Source organism: Juglans regia, chromosome 4 (genome assembly GCF_001411555.2).
Source record: "Juglans regia cultivar Chandler chromosome 4, Walnut 2.0, whole genome shotgun sequence".
Classification (NCBI taxonomy): Eukaryota; Viridiplantae; Streptophyta; class Magnoliopsida; order Fagales; family Juglandaceae; genus Juglans; species Juglans regia.
In genome coordinates, this window is record NC_049904.1 from 31,423,499 (window position 1) to 31,448,040 (window position 24,542).

The 24,542-nt window shown below is 36.2% G+C and overlaps 2 protein-coding genes and 1 pseudogene across 5 annotated transcripts; 2 read left to right on the forward strand and 1 right to left on the reverse strand.

Moving 5' to 3' along the window:
- Positions 1 to 4,132: 4,132 nt before the first annotated feature.
- On the reverse strand, positions 4,133 to 9,585 carry LOC109008399 (triacylglycerol lipase SDP1-like). Of its 3 annotated transcripts, none has more exons than XM_018988478.2 (4): positions 9,518 to 9,585; positions 7,149 to 9,071; positions 5,800 to 5,943; positions 4,133 to 5,563 (listed from the first exon to the last, which is right to left on the reverse strand). In XM_018988478.2, exons 2-4 carry the CDS (start codon positions 8,565 to 8,567, stop codon positions 4,574 to 4,576), a joined length of 2,553 nt encoding a protein of 850 aa, XP_018844023.1. In that variant the 5' UTR covers positions 8,568 to 9,071; positions 9,518 to 9,585; the 3' UTR covers positions 4,133 to 4,573. The 3 variants fall into 3 exon arrangements, with proteins under 3 accessions (XP_018844023.1, XP_018844024.1, XP_018844025.1); XM_018988479.2 differs by lacking the exon at positions 9,518 to 9,585 and having other exon boundaries at positions 4,133 to 4,476; positions 4,558 to 5,563; positions 7,149 to 9,511; XM_018988480.2 differs by lacking the exon at positions 9,518 to 9,585 and having other exon boundaries at positions 4,133 to 4,481; positions 4,558 to 5,563; positions 7,149 to 9,511.
- A 2,151-nt stretch (positions 9,586 to 11,736) lies between these two features.
- On the forward strand, positions 11,737 to 17,156 carry LOC109008397 (calmodulin binding protein PICBP-like). Of its 2 annotated transcripts, none has more exons than XM_018988473.2 (4): positions 11,737 to 11,768; positions 11,903 to 12,701; positions 12,799 to 16,441; positions 16,870 to 17,156. In XM_018988473.2, exons 2-3 carry the CDS (start codon positions 12,348 to 12,350, stop codon positions 16,378 to 16,380), a joined length of 3,936 nt encoding a protein of 1,311 aa, XP_018844018.2. In that variant the 5' UTR covers positions 11,737 to 11,768; positions 11,903 to 12,347; the 3' UTR covers positions 16,381 to 16,441; positions 16,870 to 17,156. The 2 variants fall into 2 exon arrangements, with proteins under 2 accessions (XP_018844018.2, XP_018844017.2); XM_018988472.2 differs by having other exon boundaries at positions 12,799 to 16,436.
- Positions 17,157 to 19,384: 2,228 nt separating this feature from the next.
- Positions 19,385 to 19,905, forward strand: LOC118348260 (annotated as a pseudogene).
- Positions 19,906 to 24,542: the final 4,637 nt, after the last annotated feature.

Consider the following 24,542-nt stretch of genomic DNA (forward strand, 5'->3'; position numbering starts at 1 on the left):
TAATTTTTTAACTTTAATCTCATCTCATCTCATCTTCGAAAACAAACGAGGCCTTACAGTTTGATAGATAGATGAGATGTGATAATTTTAAATAAAAATTAAAAATTAAATAAAATATTATTAAAATATTATTTTTTAATATAATTATTATTTAAAAATTTAAAAAATTTAAATTATTTATTATATTTTATATAAAAATTTAAATAATGAAATACTTTTACAATTAAGGAAACCTAAGTTGGGTTGGATATTAACAGAAGAGTGGGCTATCATGCCGCCCCACTCTTACCGTAAGGCGTATTGTCTAATATATATATATTTTTATATTTTTTAATATATTTAAATATTTTTAAAAAATAAAAAAAAAATATCAGTACACTTAAAAATCACTTTTTTAATCACTAAATAATAATAAAAAAAATTTAACCAACTATCAAATATATCTGTCAATATAGAGAGGCAAAATAGTTTTATTCATTAACAGAATATTCCATCAACACCATGAATATGCATTAAAGTTGCATGGACCAGAACGAGGGTCGGGTCGTACGATGATTCCCTCAATTTCAACTTCAATTCATATTCGTTTGCAAACATCTCTCAACTCATCTCAACTCATCATTACAATTTTTTTAAATTTTAAAATAAAATATAATAAACAATTCAATTTTTTTAAATTCTAAAATAATAATAATATTAACAAATAATATTCTAACAATATTTTATCATCTCAACTCAACTCAACTCAATTCACTTTAACATCCAAACGCAACCTAATTTCCGTTTAGTTTAACACGATGAAATATTTAAATTATTTCAAACTTGAAATGAAATGACTAAAATATCTATTATTTTACATTAAATGGATATTATATAATATATATAGACCTCATTCCGCTACAATCTAGTAAAACCTAATTGTCATGTGCAGGGAAATTGCTATAGATTTAACAACTAGTTAGGAATTAGTTTAAATGATACATAAAAAAAATAAAATTAAAAAATAATATGACTTAATGTAATATGTCAAATTGTAAAATAATTTGTATCTTAAAATAATAAATCTAACAAATTATATAAAACCAAATCAATTTATAAACTTTTTAATTAGAATACCAGTCTTCCAAGTAAAAGGTTAGAAGGCTGTTTTTTAAGTATAAATTCAGTGGGAACTTGTTGAATAATGCATAATTTTAAAAAAATTTTAAAAATTCGTTTGTTTTTTTAGATGAATTAAGATTAAAGTTAAAAAGTTGAATAAAGTATTATTAGAATATATTTTTTAATATTATTTTTGTTTTAAGATTTGAAAAAGTTGAATTGTTTATTTTATTTTGTATTAAAAGTTGAAAAAATTGTAACGATTAGATGAGATGAGATTTATCTCTCCTCTAAATTTCTTTTCATACTATTCGAAAATTATCATATTTTCATTTCAGTCATTCTCTCTCATTTGATGGCGTAATACTTAACATTTCATGACACCACTGTAAAATAAAATCATGCACCTTTGAGTGTAGCTACATTATATGACTAGCATTTTTTTTCTTATTTAGATGAGAATGTGGGTATACAATAGAAGGGTTGTTTTGTGTATTGTATTTTCTATTTTCATAATATATTTTGAAAATATTATCATAAATATAATTTTTTTATTTATTTTTTGAATCAATTTATATTTTAATTTAACTTATAAATTTAGATTAATTTAAAATAAAATAAAATTATATGATATTGTATATGAAGAGATATTTTAAATATCAAAATATATTATTTATAATTAGAGAAAATATTTAAAAAAATAAAAAAATAAAAAAAATAAAAAAATGATATAATAATAATATATTTTAAAAGATTGGAGAAAGAAACTGTGAATGCGGAAAAGGCAGAGAGGCAAAGGACCGATTCGCCGAAAAGTCTGACCTTTTTGGTTATTCTGCAAAGCTGGAGTCAGCATTCATATCTATCAATCTATAGACTATGGCGCCGACAGAATGCGGCACGCTGTAAAGGTTGAGCACGCGGAAATTTCTACTCAGAAATTGCATTGCATTGCATTGCACAAAGTTCAAACACGCACGCCACACGTATTTGGATCCTACTTCTCCTGTTTACAGGTCAGGTCAGGTCTTGCACATTGTATAGTTATTGCGGATAACATCCGTTATAATAAATTATTTTTAAATACCAGCCTTTTTATTAGACTAATACCGTATTTGGTACGTCAACAAGCACTCTTATAAATATAAATCGCTTAAAATATTATAAGAATAAAATAAGATAAATGAAGGTATATTTTACGCATCGATTTTAAAATAAAATAACTCAAATTTGAAAGTAAATTTTATTGAAGTGTTATGTATATCTTTTTTTATTATAAATTAGGAAGGAAATTCAAAGAGATTTTATGTCGACATATACAAAACACAGCTGGACATTCACTTCATCTGTCACAGAGGTTTTTAAAGTGACAGCCCACTCCAAAATATTCCCCCAACTCAGTGGGCATTAATGTTGCACCTCCTAGCTACACCACATATCATATATATATATATGCAATTTGTTTGATGTAATTTTAACAAGCATAAAGGGAAATGATGTTTGACTCCAATGTTTTTTATGTGCCATTTAATTCCTTGCCTAACAGCCAAAGAAACTTTTGCCACTTGGCTGACTCTGTAGATTATATACCAAATCACCAATCCATACTTATCATCTATTTTTTTATTATCTCGTGACGTAGTATTAAATCATTAGATATTATTTATTATGTTTTATTTATAAATTTTTTATTTAATATCACATTATGTAATGATAAAAAGTTTTATTCAAACCCAAGTCGGGGGGCTGCATAAATGGATTGGGGCAGAAATAGTGCAAAATTTTGAGACGCAAGGATAGGTAACTATTTTTGACCAATAATAAACTAAAAAAGAGTTGGTATTTTGTTTACCATGAAATAAACTAATAATTGTATCCATTCAGACTCTGAAAAGTGATCGTTGTGCAAAAGCTTCTCTTCTCTCTTAGTACAAGTAACTTAATGGTCATTTTAAGAAAAAATAAGTTTTATTATTAAAAATTATTATTATTTTATATAAATTATATATTTATTTTTTTTAAATAATTATACGACACTTACATATTTATGATTATAATTATAATTTATTAAATATTTAATACTAGATGGTTTACCTACTCCTGGACGCAATTGTTTATTGCCGTACTTGACGAGTATTAGTGACGAAAACTTTCGGCTGACTAGTTTGGTCATGAACAGGTTAATTTTTAATCAATTTCTTTTAACAAATGTTGTGTGCAAAGATAAGAGGCATGTGAAGTCGATCATAAATGCTGACATTTTTCTTTCTTCCTTTTGTCCCTCTTTAGTCGGCTTAAAAATATAAAAAATAAAGAGTAGAAAGAATAATTCCTGTACGTCATACACTATTCAATATTCATTATATAATTTAATTTAAATTTAAAAATTTAAAATTTAAATCTAAAAAATTAAATTATACAATATAAATAATGTGTTGCGTAAAAACATTCAAATATCACTGCTAACAAGATAATCCTGAATTTCTGGGAAAGAAAGGAAGAATCTTCCCAAAAGACAAGCTCCCCCCGTGTACGTTCTGCATGTTGACCAGGAACATGAACTTCTTAATGTTGAAGGACATCGAAATTATTCAAATCGTCCACATATGCAACAACAAAAAATTAACAGGTGAACTGCACTTTTGAGCGGCAGATAACAATATCATGGGGAAAAGGATCCCATGTTTCCTCTGGGTGGGTTATTGGGTCACCACTCACCAGAATTTTCGCAATAATAGATAACAATAACATTGCCTAATATTAATATTGGTTATGGAGATCGACACTGTGCAAGCGATAGAACCTGATGCTCCATTTAATTTGGTATTATAATATGGGGCATAAAAAGAAATAAACCACTAATTTCTTTAATTTTCTTTTTCGCTTGAATGCTTTTTAGGCAGTAAGCATACGTAGAAAGAGGAGCATTTCACACTATAGACACCTGGGAACATCTACTTTTAAGTTTTCCATGTATATATATAATGAGATTCAATATAATTTTCACACAATAGACACGAAAACTTGAGCATTAATACTAATTATGTATTATATATAGAAGAGAAATCAAGAACTTGTCAGTTGATCTTTGCTCAGCTATGCTTTTTGTACAGTTTGTGAAGGATAAAAGATAACAACATAAAAACGAAGAGAAGTTTGTTGCTGCCATTCGAAGTAGATAATCATGTGCTCTACATCATTTGTTGATATATAAGAATGACAGTATCAACTATGGTGTTTACTTGCCTGGTTGTATCACACATTCATCGCCTGATGTTTGCAGAATCAAGAATCAAGAGACTTCCTTGCCAAATGACTGGGGACTGGGGAGGAATGAAGCGCATTTGTAGCCTAGCCCTTTTAGAAGTCATGGTCCTGCACTTCAATGGCAACAGAAGAGCTTCAAATTTGTATAATCTAGTACTGATCAACTGTAAAATATAGAATTGTCGATACCAAGTTATTGTCAAAATCAGCTATCCACAACATGCTGACTGCTGCCACCATCTATGCCAGAATGATCCCTAGAAGTAGATTCTGGAATATTAAGACTGTTTGTTGTAGTGACATTATCGTCACCATATTCAGATGCAGAGCTAGCATCAATCTCTTTTTCAAGACAGTCAAGTTGCACACATTCAGGAACGTCACTGTCGTAACTTTCCGCATCATGACTCCTAGTTGATACTGTTAAATCTTCTTTCTTAACAATATTAAACACAATGCCGTCGTGGGTCGTCTCTGGCTGCAAAAGATCACCTTCCGCCACCGTTAAGCTGGAACTATTACTGGAAACTCTATTGAAAAGATCCCTCTGATCAAACTCTGCGCTTTTTGGGCTTCTATCCGGTGTTGTTACCCTTGAGCTATGATAATATTGATTGTTGCCTGCTATTTGAAGTGCAGCTGAGTTGCGATTAGCTATTAAACCTCTATTTCGTTCAGCATCAATATCCATATTTTGGACAAAATGAATAAACATTTCAGCTGAAGTAGTCCTCATCAAGGGCCCACCTGATCTTGTCCAAGAATTTAGATCGACACTGTCGGACTCACTATCACTTCCATCATGCATGTTCCGGTGTGCTCGTAAATTTTTACTAGAAGGTCCCCCGCCTGTGGATCCACCAACTCCTTGAAGAAATGAGGCAGAAACATCTGCAAGAAGGTCTTCTTCAAGGGAGCCAGTGGAATTCTCCCGTGCAATGCAGTTCCAAGAAGGAATCCTTTTGGAAGCATTGAATTTGGCTGTGCCAGCTAGGCCATGAGAAGAAGCAGCAGCTCTCTCAGCACTCCTTTTGAGTCTTCGCATGTGGTTGAGAATTGCAACACACTCATCAAGAGCGAGCTCAATCCCACAGTTTGCTTTTATTGCCGAAAGCTTCTCCCAAGTGCACCTTCTCCCTTGGTTTGCTGCCTTTTGAAGCTCCACGGATGATGGGTTTTGTAAAATTTTTGAGTACTGGAACAAGAATAAGTGGGAGAAAAAAATTGCTAGTCAATCGGTGTCATCAACAATTTTCCAATTGATGAAAACAAATACGAATTTGAAGCTAGGCTTCCGATGCCCAACTTTCAAGTATTCAACAACTTTCATTTTAAACATTTGAGTGTTTAATTAAACAAACTTCTGAGAAAGTTTAGGTCATTCGGATGGAAAATACCGATCTGCAATTTAAACCTTTTCTTTGCACATACCTGAGCAAGAGTGGCAGGCATAACAACGGTGACATCACCCTCCCAATCTTGAGCAAAGAGCTTGGCAAGTCCACCTAAAGGGAAACCAAGTTCCAGTACCTGGTTGCATCTGTGTTTCACCTCCATCTCGGTGAGATGGGCAAGCTACACCATCAAACATTAAGAATATTACTTTCATTTTACAAAAATGATAGAATAAATTAAAAATAAAAACAAAAACAGATTAAATGACTGAAATCAATAACCACTAGGAGGTAGATCAATGAGCCCATAATTCTGACAAAGTTTTCCCATGCTCCAAATCAGGTGCAGCACAATGAAACAAAATAACACACTGCTACAAATTATCAAGACTTTTGGAAAACGTATTTGAGCTGGAGTGCATTTAAGATGTGGTTTGACATTCAGTGATCCAAATCAACAACAATGTTTTCTGCTGTTACATTAAGACCGTGCCATGATATTCCACTCAAGTGGAGGTGCTATGACATTCCAACTGAGTGTAACTACCCCATGTATCACATATAAATAAAATAAAATAAAATCTCTCCGACCTTTATCAACTATTTGTGCCTCAACCTAACCATTTGGACACAAATTTTCTTCTTAAGACTATATAATGTAACCCTTGCACATCAACTCTCAATTCAAACACCAAGTTATAAACTTTTAAAATAACGCCCCAATAAAAAACAATTAAATGAAGAAAAACGAAATGGAAAGAAAGGTTGCCACCCTAGTACAAGGAAGAACAAAAACAAAATGCCTAAAGAAGAAAGTGAAACTCTACGATATATTAAAACAGGGGAAGAAAACTGGAAAGGGAGAAAGAAAATGTGGATTGTAATCATTTCGGAGAACCAACCAGTCACAATCAATCTCCTTGTACCTATGAGATGGTTTGGAGGGGAGGAAAAACTATGATTACCTAAACAAAATGTCAGCCATGCAACTCCAGAAAGCTTTATTCTACTAGTACCAAGTAGCAATGACTCATTAAATGCATCTATAATCATAGAAACAGAGAACCAGTCCTGATAACGTTTACAGGAGATCAGATAGCTATGTGTTGAATGGTCAAATAGGAAACTTTATTCCAAACTCAAGCACATTGTTTGTTACTCTCATTTCTTTAGTTTTTTCACAAAGTATTATTAAACACCACAAAAAAAGGGGTTGGGGTTGGGGATAAGGGACGAAGTAAAAGTAGAATTGAGAATGGAGGAGTCGAGGACCATTTTTATGAGGACTTTAAGTTGGCGATGAACACTATAATCCAGAATATCATCGACGTATGCAGAAACATCAGCCAGAAAAAATAGAGATACACCTGATTGATATTTATATACCTTGGCAGCAAAGTTGCCTCCGTAGGCTCTCACAAATTCCTTCATCCTCAATAATGGTGCTATATGAGGATTTGCCTGACTGACAATAAAATGATTCACATTGAACAGTTCTTTCAATTGCATCATAGGTAAATCTATCTCTAGGCTACCATCCCTCCAGCGACGCACATGAGTGCCAGAGCCCTCCTCAGGATTCAGATGGAATGGTGGATGATAAGGAACAATCTCTCCGCTTCTATCCTTAGCCATCAGCTCCTGGGCCTCGAAGAGGCCAGGGAAGGCACAAGAAGCAGTCACTGCACTCCATATGACAACATGAGGTGAAGTCAAGTAGTTAAGGCATCTAGGCGGTTCATGCTTCCTTGGGGAGCAAACCGTTATACCAAGAATTTGACCTGTCATGTCATAAGCTTCTTGAAATGTAAGGTTACTTGTTAGATGCCTCAGCATCATTTGCAACTTCCTAATTTCATGAACAACCCCTTGTGTCATGACCCTCTTCACTACAGTAAAAATCCCACCCATCTGATCAAAAAACTGCAATGAGTGCAGAGAATCCTCAAAAAAACTTTGCAGCTCAGGCCACGATCTAGTGGCAACCACAGCGCACACAATGGATCCTACACTAGAGCCAGCAATTATCCGGGGCAAAAGCTTATGCTCAACCAGTGTTCTAACCACGCCAACATGAAAAGCTCCTAGGGAAGCACCCCCACTCAAAAGTAAAGCTGTCCTCCCAAAGGCATGCCTTGTTTCATGCATGAAAGCAAGCTTCTCTTCTAATAATAGCTCCTCTGAATCCGAATCACAAACCATTCTCAATTGAGTTGAGACCTCAACGATGTATTCCTTTATGAGTTTGGGCACTTGAAGCCTTTCTTTGTGAAGCTCGGGGTTGCACATATTGCCAAGATTTCTGATAAGGTCGGCTCGCATGCAAAAGATTATATCTCTCAGAGATCCTTCTTGGCGACGATGGCGGAGCTCTTGAAGCTTGTTCCTCATCAATTCTTCATCATATAGGTCAGATTCATTCATCCTTGGGGTCTCTTTATCTAGCATCTTCGCAGCATGAGCCCATTCCTCATAGGTCAATGCAGTTCCCATCATATTTCTCCAAAAATTTCTCCGATAAGCCATTTCAGCTCTCTGTTTTACATTTGTGTATCGTTTCAGCAAAAAGGCAATTATTGTCACCATTGCCAATATCCCTTGCGGGTTCCGGGGATGCAACCATGCTAACATGGGTGCCACAAAGTCCCTGAATCTATAGAAAAAATTCAACAACACGCGAAGTATTTGATGTCTCGTATGTGAGATTGACTTGCAGAACAAAATTCTAAAAGCTATTGTCCGACCAACAATGGTTGAAGGTCCTATTGAAAAAGGATCAACAGTGGCCTCGTTACTAATATCCATTTCTTGGTTAATATTACAGGTCTGTGTCTAAATGAGTGGTTGTGTCACGACTCAATCTGCTCAATGTAAAGAAAACAAATTACAGTAGTTCTAATAATTGCGCAGAAGGACACCTGGCAAGAGACTGAAGTAGAGCTCGCCAAAAAGAGCGATTAACTCTGTTTCTTTGATTGCGGAATGAGGAATGCCTCTCTCGGTTTGTCTGGTCTTGCCCCGAACCCACAGACAAGAGTGGTATTTTTAGTTGTGGAGTGAATGATTCTGTTAAGGATCAAACTTTTGGTATCCGCAGCTTCGATGAAGGTTCTTCTCCGGTCAGGTACCTTGGTGTCCCTTTGGCTTTTGATATTCTTTAGGCTAAATAAAAGTCTGGTTGCAAGAGGAAAGGAGCTGGCTTGTGTAGCGTACAGGCCGTGTTTGGCAGTGAAAATTAATGAAACATGAGCGAGGTAATAATGCTAATCGGTTTGATTCTGCAAACTCGTATTGGATATCTCCCAAGAACTAAAAACCAAATTAACAAGAAAACACTTTCAACCTCAAACTCAAGAATTATGAAAAATAAATATAAAAACTAAAGTTGTACGTTGCAAATTTATACAAATCAGAAATCGGAAAAGAACTCAACAAAATCAACAAAAAGAAGCCTAACTGCACATTTGATTCGGAACCAAATGCCAAAGCATACGATTTGACCCCAACCACACCCCTCGGTAACTCAACAGACAATTAGATCCCATATCAGAGGCCCCGAAATTGTCATGATCGTTGGAACCTAAAAGCTCCAGAGATCAGATTCCCCAATTCACAGCCTAATGGGTTTCCAAATCAGAACAGAGGACCCACAATACCTACCCAAAAAACCCAGAAATGAAATCCCAGCGAAACACAGAAGGGCTACAATTATAGGAGGAGTCAATAGAGAGGAACGTGAGAGAAACTGATATTACCAGAAAAATGCAATTATGTGAAGCATTGGGATCCGGGAAGAGATAAAGATACAGATAGGGTGACGCCGAATTTGGAGAGAGGATTCGGATAAAGCATGCGATGGCGTAATGATTACAAAGGTCGAAGAAGAGGAGGAAGAGGAGGAGGAGAATGATGATACGGAACACATTGGCGCGCTTCTGGACAAACTTGTTAAGTCGTCGGAACTTCTGTTTATAGAAAGTGACAAACAAAAACACGGGGGGAAATGACATTATTGGGAGATGCATCATATGGGGGTGGCCTCTTCCCTCTTTCATGGATAATAGGATTATAGGCTATTGAGCTTTCTAAGAATCAAGATACTCTGTCTGTTTCTCAGCAATCTTGATCCGAAGCTAATTGACGAGCTTCGGCCCCCGGCACAACCTTTCGGGCTACGGCCCACGGCACAAGGGATTTAAATTTGGTTTGGTTTGGTTTGGTTATAGAGTTTTTTTTTTTTTTATATAATTATTATAATTTTTTTTAAGAGAAATGCTTTATAACAGTCGGTCTGCTATTGACCTATAAACATTCTCTAATTAAATTTTGACACATCACTTATTTTATATTAAGTCAATGGAGTGCATCACACTAGATTATTCATTCGTATGATCTCAGACCCCTCATGTTCCATATTCTCAGTCCTTTCGTCTTCTCTTGTCGTCGTCGCAAGCATCTTCGCCATTGGCCATCTCTATTGCCGATCTCTCCCATCTCTGTCGATCATCTCCATCTTCTCGCCATCTCCTCTACAAAATCAACCCACAATCAAACCAAAATCAACCCGTTCTTGCAATCCTAATAGTACATATTGCATTCACTCTTGTGGAAATCTACATGTAACTTGCATTGAACAAAAAAATTCTCACTGAGTAGAGGCTTCAGCCATGGCGGCCGCCTATTGTCGTCGTGGTCAGGGCCTCCAGCACCCAATTCAAGAAAAACCTAAAAACAAAATAAGAAAACCAATCTTTCACTTACCTTTTAGTGTGTTAATTCAACCATTAGATATAATCAAAAGAAAATAATCAAATTTTGAAGAGAAAGAAAGGAATATAAGCAAATTCGTGCTACTATAAACGAATTAGGGCATACCAGAGAGGGACCACGTCGATGTTGTCCTGTCCTCTGAGTGTCATGGCATTAACAAATACTCGACAGTGGCGGCTTTGAACGAGTGAGGAGGGTCAGGTCTAGTCTCAGAGGAGGGTGGGTTTCATGCGAGAGGATGGAAGATGGGGGAGGGGGGAGAGTACTTCGGCGGGTTCTGTGGGTTTTGATGTAGGGCCGGCGGCGTTGGCAGCGGCTTTCATGCGAGAGGATGAGACGGGGGGAGAGGGGAGAGGATGAGTTCGTGGGTGTAAGTTTTTACATGGAATGCAGGCGCATCAAAATTAAAATGGAGGGTCTACTTGTCAACAACCCATTAAAATGCTGTTATTTGAGAATTATTAGACCATCAATCTAAAGTTATTCTCTATTTTTAAATTTTAATACAAAAAATTAAATTCTATTTAACTTTTATTTTATCTTATCTCATCTCAACTCAATCCAACTTATCAGATAAAAATAGTTATACATCTGGTATCTCCAGATATGTTCTTGGACTAAGCTACTGCCCCCACGTGAAATTCCATTTAGTAGGACACAATACATCAACCAAACACCGAAACTTGTGAGTATTTATGTTGGGGGGCTGTGCTGCGCATTAGCTGGAAGCCGCAGCACACCGCCCAAATTTTTTTTTTTTTTTCACTCAATGCATTAGGTGTGTGCCGGCTTCCATAAACAGTAGGCTTACGTTTATATTTTCTCTTATGTTGGGTCCCACGAAAATGCGATGGCTTTTTTTTTTTTAAAAGATGATGGTATATAGGAGGAGGAAAGGAGGTCCGTCCGATCCCCGGTAATTGCGCTTGGAATAATTTTGGGTCCCAGAGCCAGCAAGCTTTTGTTGGCCCTACAGCTTTATTTCTGACTTTCTTTTGCTTGTCCCAAGGATTACCAATGTCAACGCGTTTTGTGCTCACCTCCTGTCTCCATTGTTATGATCTATTGTTATGATCTTTTATTACTCACAGATCACAACGATCCTAATAAATGCACTTGCCTCCGGCTCGTGACAGTGGATTATCGTCGCAAGATTGAGATATATTTTTCTTTAGAAAAGAAGAGAACCCTAATCTATTAAGATAGGTTTACTTGGTGTTGGACTCAGTACTGCAGGTTTGACATAAAAAATTGGCCTTTAAAAACACTGGTTTCATATAATTTATTGTTTATTAATTAATTTCAAGTTTTTATATTAATTGTGCATTTAATGTGTCAACAAATTCATATAATCCATGTGAATGTTACAGGAAAATGCAATCTTGTGGGAGTGAGGTTCAAGAGCTGAGCATTGGTCATGAACTTTCCAGAAAACAACGAGAGTAGTTTACACAAAGGCATATTACTGGTCGGTCATATCTAAGGATTTTTCTTGACCTCTTTCTCAGAAAATGATATGATCTATGTGGAGAAGAATGATCTGATTTTGTCTTAGTTATTTGATATATGTAAAGTCGTTATCACTCTTTCTTTTGTACAAGTCAAGGCATCTTCGTTATGGAAGTTAAGAAGAAGAAGACCAGTCACCATGTCCAAGCACGGGCTCTAGAACAACTGGTTTCTTAGTCATAAGAATACCTTCTTGGCAAATACTTCGAGGGAGGGAGTCCAACCTCCATTACTTTGACATTACCATATTCAAACCTCTTCTTTTCACTTCAAATATCCAAACCCCTCTGTGTAAAGATTCGAATAATGATTCATAACAAGCTCGAGGCTGGAGTTCATTACAATAGTGTTGGTTCTGCAGAACCTGAGATGCAGTCCCTAACCAAGGAATCATCTTGTTATCGGATTCAGGACAGTGGTGGCAGGGGAGAAACAGAGCCAAAGAAGAAGCCAAAGAAACTGTGGTCAATCAAGCTCTCAAGATTACCAAGCTTAAGATCATCCACGAGACGAGCCAAATCCCGACATGATCCCCTTCCCATTGTCTTGAATGCTAATCCATCAAGCCCACCACCGCCAACTCCAATTGAGATGTCAGATGCGCCACCGTGTTATACCAAGGCCACGAGGAGTTCAGATGCAAGGAGGGAAAGTTTGCAGGCAAGTTTTTGAAATTTTTTAATCTAGTTTTGGTGGCAATGATTCAAGTAAAGAATATTTAATTTGTCTGATACCAAATATTACTTATTCTGGGCAGAAATCAGCGATTACACCAACAAGAAGATCGATTTTAAAGCCTGGAAAGAGTTTGGCAAGAATGTCTAGTTTGAAAATCAAGAGGACTTTGATGAGTAAAAGCTATGGAGGGACCGAGGTGCAGGGGAAAGTGAAGAGGTCGAGATCAATAAAGCAGGCAAATTTCGAGTGGTCGAGTACACATGCAAGAACATTAGAACCCCGGTATCAGGCAAGCCTCCGTAATTCTGAATCTAGTTTTATTAGCAAAAAATTAAGTGGTTCAAAGCCAAAATCTGCTTTGTCTGGTAACAAATCTGTGAGAGTTACAATAACAAGAACATCAAGTTTGAAACCTGTGAAAGTCTTGACAAACATGGGTACCTTCAAATTAAAGAAGCCCTCTATGGGGAAATGTTATGAAATATGTCAATCTCCCGACTCAAGCATACATAAAGCTACCTGTTCTTCAATTCTCAAAGATTCAAAATTCCCTGATTCCTTGGAGCTCGAGCTTCAGCCTGGTGAATGTGAATCTGAAGGAAAATCAGTCATGAAGGTTTGCCGATATACTTATTGCTCCCTTCATGGCCGTAACCATAACAAAGCTCCTCCATTGAAACGCTTTGTATCTATGAAGCGGAGATTCTTGAAGACCCAGAAGAGCATGAAACGGGAGAATCAACTTCATAAAGGCAAACGTTATAGAAAAATGAAGAAAGGAATTCAGTCAAGCAAAAAACTCCATAATGGAGATCCTGCAGTTGATAATGCGAGTAATATAGCTATCTCTCCTGTCAAACAAAAAGCAGGACGGGACTTGCTTGCAAATTCCCATGCTGAAGAACCAAATGGCACAGCAAATGGAGTTGGCAGTTCAGGTAGAGAAGATGAAGACCTCAGCGATTTTGAATATGAGGCTGAGTGGCTGCCTAGTGAAACTCTATACAATCATCCATCAGAAGCCGCTGATGAAGACAGAAAGCAAGAGAAAAGTGCTGTATATAACCATAAAGTTGGGGAGGCTAATTCCATTCTCATTGAGGTCTCGTACAATGGTGACTCCACATCATTTGGAAAAAATTTAAGGGTCAATTTTCCAAATGGAGAAACACCAGATAAAATTAGAAGACCATCTGATGATGAATTTGTGGAATCAACAGGAAGTAACAGCATGGTCTCTTCTGATTTTGATATTGAGCCACTGGAGAATCAAATTACAGGCCATGAAGGAAAGAAAGGAAATTTGAAGCCGCACCATGGACTTTTTCAAGGGTCCCCTACCCACAGGGACTCTGAGCTCATCATGACCAATCATGTAGAACACAAAACACAGTTTAAAAATCAAAAGTATATCAGAATGTGGCACTTGATATATAAGCATGCAGTGGTAGGTGTTTTTAGAAAAGTTGGAAACCAGGTTCCACTAGATGGATTGGATGAAGAACAGGTGGAAGATACAAGCACCTTGCTTGGTACTAATGACGGCGGTTCTTCTGAGGGCTTTTCTGAAATTGGCAAGGACATGGTCAAGGAAAATCATGATGCAAACCGCCAAAAGAATGAGCTCAGCCAGATTGATGCCATTCAGCTGGTACAAAAAGCATTTGATGATATCCTTCTGCAAGAATTTCAAGACCACTCAATGGAGGATAAATCAATTGCTAGTAGCATCAGTTCAGACCACGACCTCTTAGAAAAGAGTCATGGTGAGGGCCAGGAATGGAGCATCTCAGCTTACAGTGAGCCTGCTAGAGACAGTATGGTACAGGATCCAGAAGAAACATGGCTCAAAGCTGATAGTAATAGCACTCCCACAGAAGAGAGAACAGCATCAAATGTGAAAAGTGAATCTGACCAGAAAATGCCCAAGAGCTGGAGCTATTTGAAAAAGTTGATCATCCTCAAGAAATTTATGAAGGCATTGGAGAAGGTGGGAGATTTCAACCCCCGGGGGCCACGATATCTGTCCTTGAAGCCTGACCCAGAAGCAGAAAAAGTCCATCTAAGGCACCAAACAACAGACAAGAGAAAAAACAACAAGGAATGGATGCTTGATAATGCACTTCAACAGGTCATTTCTAGACTAGCTCCAGCTCAAAAACAAAAAGTAGCGCTGCTTGTAGAAGCTTTTGAGACGGTTCTTCCACTGTCAGAAATCGAAATTAGCCAGAGCTCCAATGCAGCAATTTGTACTCGAGCAAATCCTGTTCACGCCAGTAATGGTTCTTCAACTCAAAGCACAGGAGGAGCAGGTCAAGAAAGTAATTATGAAGAGTCAGCTGAAATATTCCAAGGTTATCCAGACCAAGTCAGTGATTTTCTCACGAACAAACAGCTACCTGCAATGAAATTTTCTGAGCTCACAGAAACTACTTTGGAATGTTGTTCCATTAAAGCAGAACAACACATAACAGCCTGTCAAGACACTGGTAAAGACTGGAAGGAAAAGCAAATTGTTGCCATCAATATTGATATGGTCGACAGCAAATTACTTCTCACTGAAGATCAACCCGATTCCATCATTAGTTGTTCATCAGAGATCAAAGATCCCAGCTCATGTAATAAATTCTCCTTGAAGCCAGAGAACATTGTAAGCACCTGTCATGAAGAAGTTGGAGAGAATGGAAAAGCCTCCAAAGTAATTACTCCAAGTTCAGAACTCTCAAACAGTACATCTGAAACAGAAGGCGAAGATTTAGAGACAAATCCAGGGTTTTCTCCATGTGAAGAATATAAGCCTGAGGGCACCATTGATGTAGCAAATGAGGCCCGATCGGAAAAACGGAAAAACAGGAGACTGTGGTACTTAGTGTATAAGCACATGGTATCAGGTATTGCAGCAAAAGATAGAGCCAAGCCATACCTCAATGAAGCAGATAAAGAAGAACCAGTGGATGATGCCAACTCATTGCCAGAAATGGGCATTTCCAGTTTAAGTCAAAACTTCTCAGAAATGAATCAAGACATGGACGGGGATAATGAGGCAGATGAGCAAAAGGTTGATCTCCACCGTACTGAAGCCATTAAGCTGGTAGAAGAAGCGATTGATGAAATCCTTCTTCCAGAAATTCAGGACCACTCAACTAATGATGAATTTAGCACTAGTGAGATGATTCAAGACAAGGGACTCTCAGAAGAGAAAGTAGGTGAGGGAGGAAAACCATTCATCTCAAATTGCAAGAACAGTGTCATGGAATCCCACAGAACAGCTCCAGGAGAAAAATGGCTTACATCTGGTAATATCAGTACCCAAGAAAAAGAGAAAACCGAGTTGAATGTGGGAAAGAAATCAAACAGGGAAATGCCAAGTAGCTGGAGCACTCTGAAAAAGTGGATCTTGCTTAAAAGATTCATCAAGGCATTGGAAAAAATAAGGGAATTTAATCCAAAGGGGCCTCGTTATCTGCCTTTGGTGCCAGACCCTGAAGGTGAAAAAGTTCATTTAAGGCATCAAGAGATGGATCAGAGAAAAAATTCTGAGGAATGGATGCTTGATTATGCACTTCAACGGGTTGTTGCAAAACTAACTCCTGCCCGGAAAAGAAAAGTGGAACTTCTTGTTCAAGCTTTCGAAACAGTCATTCCAACTATAGGATGTTGAAAGGCACGATGCAGCAGCTTCCAATCATGCAAACTCTGTTCAAGCCAAATATTCAAGTAAGGTTAAAGCAAAGAGCTTCAATTTTCCTTTTCACTTACATAAGGAAAGACAATAAGCCACACAACATACAAAGGGAAGTATGACAATGGCAAAAAGGAGCTCACAAAGCATCATCAAAGTAATCTAAAGACGTTGGACAGAAGAATCTAATTATAATGGGGAAAGATCGTCCACTCAATGCCCCTGTTCTTATTTGAATCAATATCCATCGGATTCCACATAAGAAGATCATTTCCTCAATGTAAAAAGTATTAGAGAAACCCAAACAATTTTTTTTTTTCTTTTGCTGAATAAACTTTCGAGAAACCCAAACAAAATATAAATGGTAAACAAAAGAAATGCCCAATTGACATGTTTTTTAAGTGACATTTTGTAATCATAATGCATTTATCTTCTTGGAGTCTCATTCTTCTTTTTAAAAATGTGCAGGTAAGGCAACAAAAAGCAACTATTTGGTAATGATCACTGGAGATGGCTCTGTAGCATCAGTCAGAGGAAATGTTCTCAGAGATGACCTTTTAGCTGAATAACTAACTGTTGTTCATGCCGTCACTTAGGACGCAGCAGTATACAATGTAGATGCAAGTTGTAAGTCTAAGATTGTAGGTTCATACCTTACTTTCTTTTGTGATTAAGGCTTCTTGAAGTCATTAGAAGTTATGATGTATGAATAGATATTATTCCATGAATAGATCTTATTCTTATTCATTTGAACCTGGAGATGCATTATTTCCAATCCTAAAAAGTTTCAGCTGGTTTTAAATGGTATATATTATCCCAAAAACTGCAGATAATTTGCTTGCGTCTCAATACAGACCGTCTCTTACCGATGACTGCGGATGTAATATTCTTCTAGAAACGAAAATGTTTCTTCTACAATAACATATATCAAGAACAATGAACAGATAACCATGCAGGTGGTTTTTTACTCTTGCAAATAAAAGAAGATTGTCATATCAAGGCGTCTCAATTTAGCGGGTTTAATTTTCCAATTTTACAAAACTAAACAGAGAAACATTTAAAAATACAACTCTACTTCTACCTGTAAACATCTCTCATCATTTTTCTAACTTCTTTTCATATAAATGGCACGCCGCACGCCTTTTATTAGGTGGGAACCGGATCCTTTGGCAACTCCATACTGGGAAGTCAAATCGAATATCGTCTTTTTGTATTTTACAACTTAATTGAATATCCCAAGAAATACTTTCCTTTTTTTCTATCTAGTCTTTAAATTCTCCTTCTTTAATTTAAATTCTCCTTGTCAGAGACAGAAGGAGAGAGAGCAATGCAAATTAGGTAAAATCGAAGGAGCACAGCTCAAACCTCAAAAGTCAAAACTGTATGTAAAATATATGAGCCGGAGGACACTCTGAGGCAACATAGAAAAGTGAGAAAAATAAACAATTTAATAAACAAATGAAGTTCAGGTTTTATTATTATTATTTTTTTAAATGGGCGGAGAAAGAATTCAGATGCTGAACATAGCAAAACCAACCGTACCTCCTCCTCTATATAAGTAGACGTGAAGTTGTGAGAGGCATATCAATAAGACAGATTAGGTGCGTTTTCTCCTCTTCTCAGTCGGTGCTTTCTTAACTCCTAAACATTTTACATCGACTTGGGAAACTATCAGAAATGGCTGGCCTTCAGTACAACTTCTTCCCCACTGATTTCTTTTACCCTCGTCCACAGTCTGCAGCCTCAGACGCCACTCGCAAAGCGGTTCTTCCCATCCAGCAGCAGAAAGACGTGACCACCAATGATTCTGAAGGACCCAAAACTTTGGTTCACAAGAACCTTGTCAAGTTTCAACCTTTAGTGCAGAAGCAACATGATCATGGCCAAAGTCTCCATCTTTTGCCGAATCAGCCGCTTTCTTGGTTGCAGTGGACTCCACAAGAGCCTACCGAGACCGGGGTTGTTTAGTTTTGAATTTTGTTCAGTGCATACATCAAGCGGAGCTTGAGTTCTTATTTTGCTTTGGAGTTGTGATAAACAAAATTCTCACTCTCTGAGGGTAAAAAAATAAAATAAAATTAAAATATGAAATTTGAGAATAAAAAAATAAAATTATATATTTTTAAATAGTATGTAAAATGTGAAATTTATGTTCAAAATATTTTGTTTTGGGAAGAGAAATTTTGTGGTAACAAGCTGTTCCTGTAACTGTGTAACATACAAGTACTAAAACAAATCAATCTCAGCATGTACAATTTCCATTTGCAAATTATTTTTACTTCTTTTCTGTATGGTAATTGATGAACAATTTGAGAAGTGTGCAATTGAAACGCCTTATGCCATGTAAGATAACCTGAAATTTACCAACTAAAATTGCGGTGTAAATAAGAGTAGGGGTGAACAAAAAGACCGAATACCCGACTCGACTCGAATTACCCGACCCGCTATTGTTTTAAATCGGAAACGGAATACCCGTTACCCGATTCATTTTTAAACGGGTAATACCCGTTTACCCGTTGCGTCTAATATCACCGAAAACCCGCTTGACATTCTCTCCCTCGCAGCCGCTCTCGTCCTCGCAACCGCTCCGCTCTCCTCCTCGCAAGCCCACTCTCTCCATCGCAACTCTCTCCATCGCAACTCTCACTCTCTCCATCGCAACTCAGAATCAAGGTTAGTGGGTTTGTGGTTTGGTTTATGGGTGTTTGGATGGTTGGAAAACAGACTCAAGCTGTGGGTTTATGGGTTTTAGTGGGTTTGTCGTTTGATCACTTTTATTCATAGCATAATTTGCATGCCTTGAGTCAAGGAATTTTCTTAGTTTGGAATAGAGGAAAATGGTGGGTTGGAGAGAAAATAAACGGAATAGAGGAAAAAACTAGGTATTGTTGGTTATGTCACATTGTTTTTTGTTCTACTTGATGTTGTATGCAATGCATTTGCTGTAATTGGGTTTTCACTTGATCTGATTGTCTATGCTGCTATGATGGTTGGGCTTGTTTTCTCTATTATTTTTGCCAATGCAATCATTATTTGCAACATTGCTATTGTGATCTCAGTGTTGGAGGATGTTTCGGGACCGCAGGCAATGCTGCGGTCCAGTGTGTTGATTAAGGGCCAGACTCAAGTTGGGATTTCTTGGATCCACAATTGGGATGGCCTTTATTGAGGGGTTGTTTGAGCACAGAGTGAAGACCCTGAGCTATGGGGATGGGTCTTCGAGGATATGGGAAGGGCCTCTTTTAGTGATCATGTATTCCTTTGTGGTGCTCATTGATTCTATGATGAGTGCAGTTTTCTACTTCAGTTGTAGATCTTCCAACATGGAAGCTTTGGACGGTGAAGGGCACTCAATACTAGAAACAATGGCTGTTTCTGCTGAAAGGATGGTCATTCACTGATGTTTACAAATCTCAGTAGAATACTTTTGATTGAATAACATGATGATGGGAGCACCAAGAAACAATTAGGATTTGCATGATCTCACCAGTGATGAGGAACAATATATTGACTTCAAATGTATAATGGATATACTTCTGTCATTGTTGATGATACATAATTGTCTTCAAAATCATTTCAACTTCATTTGTAGAGACTACATATTCTTTTAGTATTCATTTGTAGAGTCTGCACACTGAAATTCTATTAACCAAATAGATTGTATTAGATTAATATCATCAAAGAATTAGGGAGGATGGGCATTAATGATTAAACAAAGCTCACTTCTTTATACCCTGTTAGATTAACATTTTCTGTTTTATGCTTATTGGGCTTTATATAATCTTCTTCTATCTATAACTCCTAAAGATTGAATTAACCCTATCCCGAGTGGGGAATGGATAAATCTCTTCAGTGCAATGGGGGATTCTTTTTCATGAATGGATACTGGAAAGTTTTTTTTTTTTTTTGGGTATGATCCACAGCTTTTGTATTGTGGTTGGAAGTCTTCTTCAAAACACCCTTTTAAATGGCAACAACTCTTACCTCTTTGGGCATTTGACTTATCTACCGGTTACCCTTCTTTGTTATTCCCTCAAGTGAGAAATTTCTCTACTAACAGTAAATTTCTCAGCAAAACCAACTCTCAACTCCTCATCTAAAATCTATATGCACTTCATTTTTGCTACATTAAACGATAAGCACTACTAACAGTCAAGTTCTTGATTATTATTATTAAATAATAATTGTTCTATAAACAAAGATTTTAAGACTCACAGATTTGTAAATTATATTTTGAGGTCTGAGACTCTGAGGTTAGGCCCATCAGTAGCCCAACAAGAAGATATCGTATTCTAAATTCCTAATTTCAGACTTAGACATGATCAGTACCTAAGCCCAAAGCGCATGCATAATCATATTCTAAATTAGTAATTTTACTCTTTGCCTTTTATCTTGTTTGAACTACATGAGCTACATTGTTTAGCTAATAATTTAGTTTAAATTATTCCTCAATTTAATGCAGGATTTCATTCCTCAATTTGTTGACTAATGGATGAATCTATTAATAGTTTAGTTTAAATTTAACAATTTTCTTTTTATTCAAAACACATACAGCTTAAGTCTCTCTTTGCATCCTTTTAAGGGAATATGTTTTATTTAATTTGCAGGTATCTTACTCTATTTTTTTTTTAATTTGCAGGGAATATGCCTTCATCTGGGTCTGAATCAATGCCCAATGTGATTCATTTGGATAGTACTCAGCCTCCAACTTTGGATAGCTCTCTCCCAACAACTAGTCCTCAAGTTCGCCCTCCTATCACAAGAAAACGGGGAAGATCAGATGTATGGCAACACTTTACGAGGATTGAGAATGTCGAGGATCCCAATGAGCCCAAAGCCACGTGCGATTATTGTGGTAAGGTTTTGTTATGTTATCCTAAAAAACAAGGTACTTCATATTTGAAGTACCATCATCAAACATGTAAAGTCTTTAATGCTAGTGGAGTTGGAAGGGATAACCCCCAATAAAAAATGATCGGGACTAGGAAGACGGGGGTGGATGGTACAACTAGCAGTCCTAGTGTTGGACTTGCTAAGTACAATGAACAGAAAATACGATCGGCGGTAGCTAAAATGATAATCATGGATGAGCTACCGTTTAGATTTGTAGAAAAACAAGGTTTTAAAGACTTTATGGCCGTAGTTGAGCCTAGATTTCCAATCCCCTCTCGCATTACTATTATGCGAGATTGTATGAAGATGTACATGTTAGAAAAAGATAAGTTGAAGAACATGTTCATGGCATCTGATTATAAGATTTGCATCACTACTGACATGTGGACATCAATTCAAAATCTTAACTATATGTGCATAACAGTCCATTTTATTGATGATGATTGGATCTTGCATAAGAGGATTATAGATTTTAAGAAAGTTCCTGATCACAAAGGAATAACAATAGGAAAAGAGATTGAGTCATCTGTACTTGGATGGGGCATAAAGAATATATTTACAATCACAGTCGACAATGCATCCTCTAATACTACGGCCATTGATTATTTGAGGAAAATTGCCAAACTTAGGGATTGTATGGTATTAGAGAATGAACTTATGCATATAAGATGTTGTGCATATATTTTGAATCTCATTGTTCAAGATGGATTGAAAGAAGTTGATAAATCAATTGTCAAGATTCGAAATGCAGTAAAATATGTGAAATCTTCCCCTGCAAGACTTAATAAGTTCAAGTCATGCGTAGAGAAGCAAAATATTTTGGGTGGTGGGCTTCTTTGTCTTGATGTTCCAACTAGGTGGAACTCAACATATTTAATGTTGAGTGCGGCTCTCAAATATTATGCGGCATTTGAGGTGATGCAAGATGAAGACAATGAGTTTGGCCCATATTTACGTGAGATTGGACAAGGAATACCAACTTTACATGATTGGGAAACCATTAAGGTTTTTGTAAAATTTTTGAAACTTTTTTATGATACGACTTTGCGGGTTTCAGGCTCAATTTATGCAACTTCGAATTTGTTCATTAGAGAAGTATTTACAGTCTATAATTATTTGAACAAATTTTCTATGAGTGAGAGTAATATGCTGAAAACCATGTCGGAGATGATGTTGTTGAAATATGACAAGTATTGGGGGGATTTTGAGAAATTGAACAAAATGTTGTTTATTGCATCTATGCTTGATCCGCGCTTCAAGTTAGAAGTTTTGGAATTTTGTTTTAGAAATTTTCTTGGGAATGAGCGAGCGTCTGAACTTGTTGATTGGTTAAGGAGGATCATTGAGCGGATGTATAAGCAATATTCAAAATCTAGTGTAGGTTCAAGTAGGAGCCAATCAAGTATTGGTGAGACCCAAAGTAATACTTCTTATGATAATGTGGATGATATATTAAGTATGTTTGAACAATATCAAGCATCAAAGGGTGTGGTAGAGTCTAAATCAGAATTGGATAAGTATTTCATGGAAAGTGTTGAAGGATCGACACCCGACTTTGATATTCTACTATGGTGGAAAGTGAACTCAATCAGATATCCGATCCTTGCCAATATGGCTCGAGATGTGTTAGCTATTCCCATATCTACTGTTGCTTCTGAGTCGGCATTTAGCGTTGGAGGTCGTGTCTTAGATTCATTTCGTAGCTCATTGGCCCCAACAACAGTTGAATCTCTTATTTGCACACAAAACTGGTTAATGGCTCCCTCTATTAATTATGACTCCCAAGATGTAATGGAAGATGCTGAAAGCTACAAGTTAGAAACCGGTAAGATTTACATTTGAACTTTATTTTCATATAGTCTTTTCAATTAATTATATGTTTAACATAATTTTTTTTCATGTAGAGATAATTTTGAAGAATATTTTAAATGAGATCGATTGAAGATTACTTGAAGTACTTTTAGACCAAAACTAGCTAATCCAAGAGTAAGACCATTTTTTCTTTTTCTTTTGTTTTGTTTTGTTTTTTTTTTTGTTTGTGGGCATGTTCTTCAATCTTCACTTTCTTTCTTAGCAATAGAGGATGTCCAATTTTAGTATCATTATCCAATTTTTTGTGGGCATGCAGATTAGCTAGTTTTGAAGACAGGAGGAAGATTCATGAACACGCATGGATAGGATTCATGTGGACATCAATTTTTTGTGGGCATGCAGATTACTTGAAGTACTTTTTTGTGGGTCCGGTTTAATTGATATGTATGCCAAGTGTGTTTGTGTTGGAAGTGCTCGCTAAGTGTTTAATAGGATTAAAGTAAGAGATGTGTTATGGAAGTACTTTTTTGTGGGTCCGGTTTAATTTTTTTAGTTTTTTTTTTATGTGGATATTTACAAACATATTTTTTGTAATTCTTGGAGTCAGAAGATTAAGAGACTAACATATACCTATTTTCCAAAAAAAAAAAAAAAAGGATAATCGGGTATTCCGAAAACACTGTGCGGGTCGGGCAATCGGGTATCGGGTAATTCGGGTAATCGGGTAACGGAATGGGCTTGGGTTCGGGTCGGGTCGGAACAATGAATTTCAGGTCGGGTCGGGTCGGGTGAACAGTGCTAAATAAGAGTATTGTTTAGAACTTTTCAATATAGGGGAGAGACTTGCAGTCCGAGCACTGATATTAAACTAGTTAAATGTTAGTGAAGTTTAAATTTTGACTAAATTTTCTCAAAATTAATTGTAATAGACTAGTCAAATCATTTCAAGTCAAGTTATGAACTAGTAATAGGAGTGTAAAATAAATTGGGAAAACCGGTCCAGTCTGTTCTAAGCTTTTTAGGCCCGGACCGGTTATATTTAATATGTATTTTAAATTATTTTTTAAATATTATATATAATATTTTTTATATTATATATAATTTTTATATATAATATATATAATAATATAAATTATAATTATATATAAGATAATATTATTATAATTTATAAAATACAAGTTTGATCTTAAACATTAAAATTTAATTGATCATATGCTTTGAACATAATATATATATATATATATATATTAATAACATTTTATCTTAAATTAATTTAAAAATAAATTGAAATTGTAAAACTTTAAACTGAAATTGATAAATCACATCAATATTTTGTTTGCACTTAAAATCAGTTTAAAATTGGAAAACAAATCCTAAATATCAAAAGATTTGATATTTATAATATACTAAAGTTGTAAATAAGATTACTAAAATAT

Coding starts and splice junctions, on each gene's coding strand:
- LOC109008399 (XM_018988478.2), bottom strand. CDS start 8,567: ATGGATATTAGTAACGAGGCCACTGTTGATCCTTTTTCAATAGGACCT. Junction 5,944..7,148: donor GAGGCAACTTTGCTGCCAAG/GTATATAAATAT, acceptor TTGATGGTGTAG/CTTGCCCATCTCACCGAGAT. Junction 5,564..5,799: donor TGCCTGCCACTCTTGCTCAG/GTATGTGCAAAG, acceptor TTCTTGTTCCAG/TACTCAAAAATTTTACAAAA.
- LOC109008397 (XM_018988473.2), top strand. CDS start 12,348: ATGATTCATAACAAGCTCGAGGCTGGAGTTCATTACAATAGTGTTGGT. Junction 12,702..12,798: donor CAAGGAGGGAAAGTTTGCAG/GCAAGTTTTTGA, acceptor TATTCTGGGCAG/AAATCAGCGATTACACCAAC.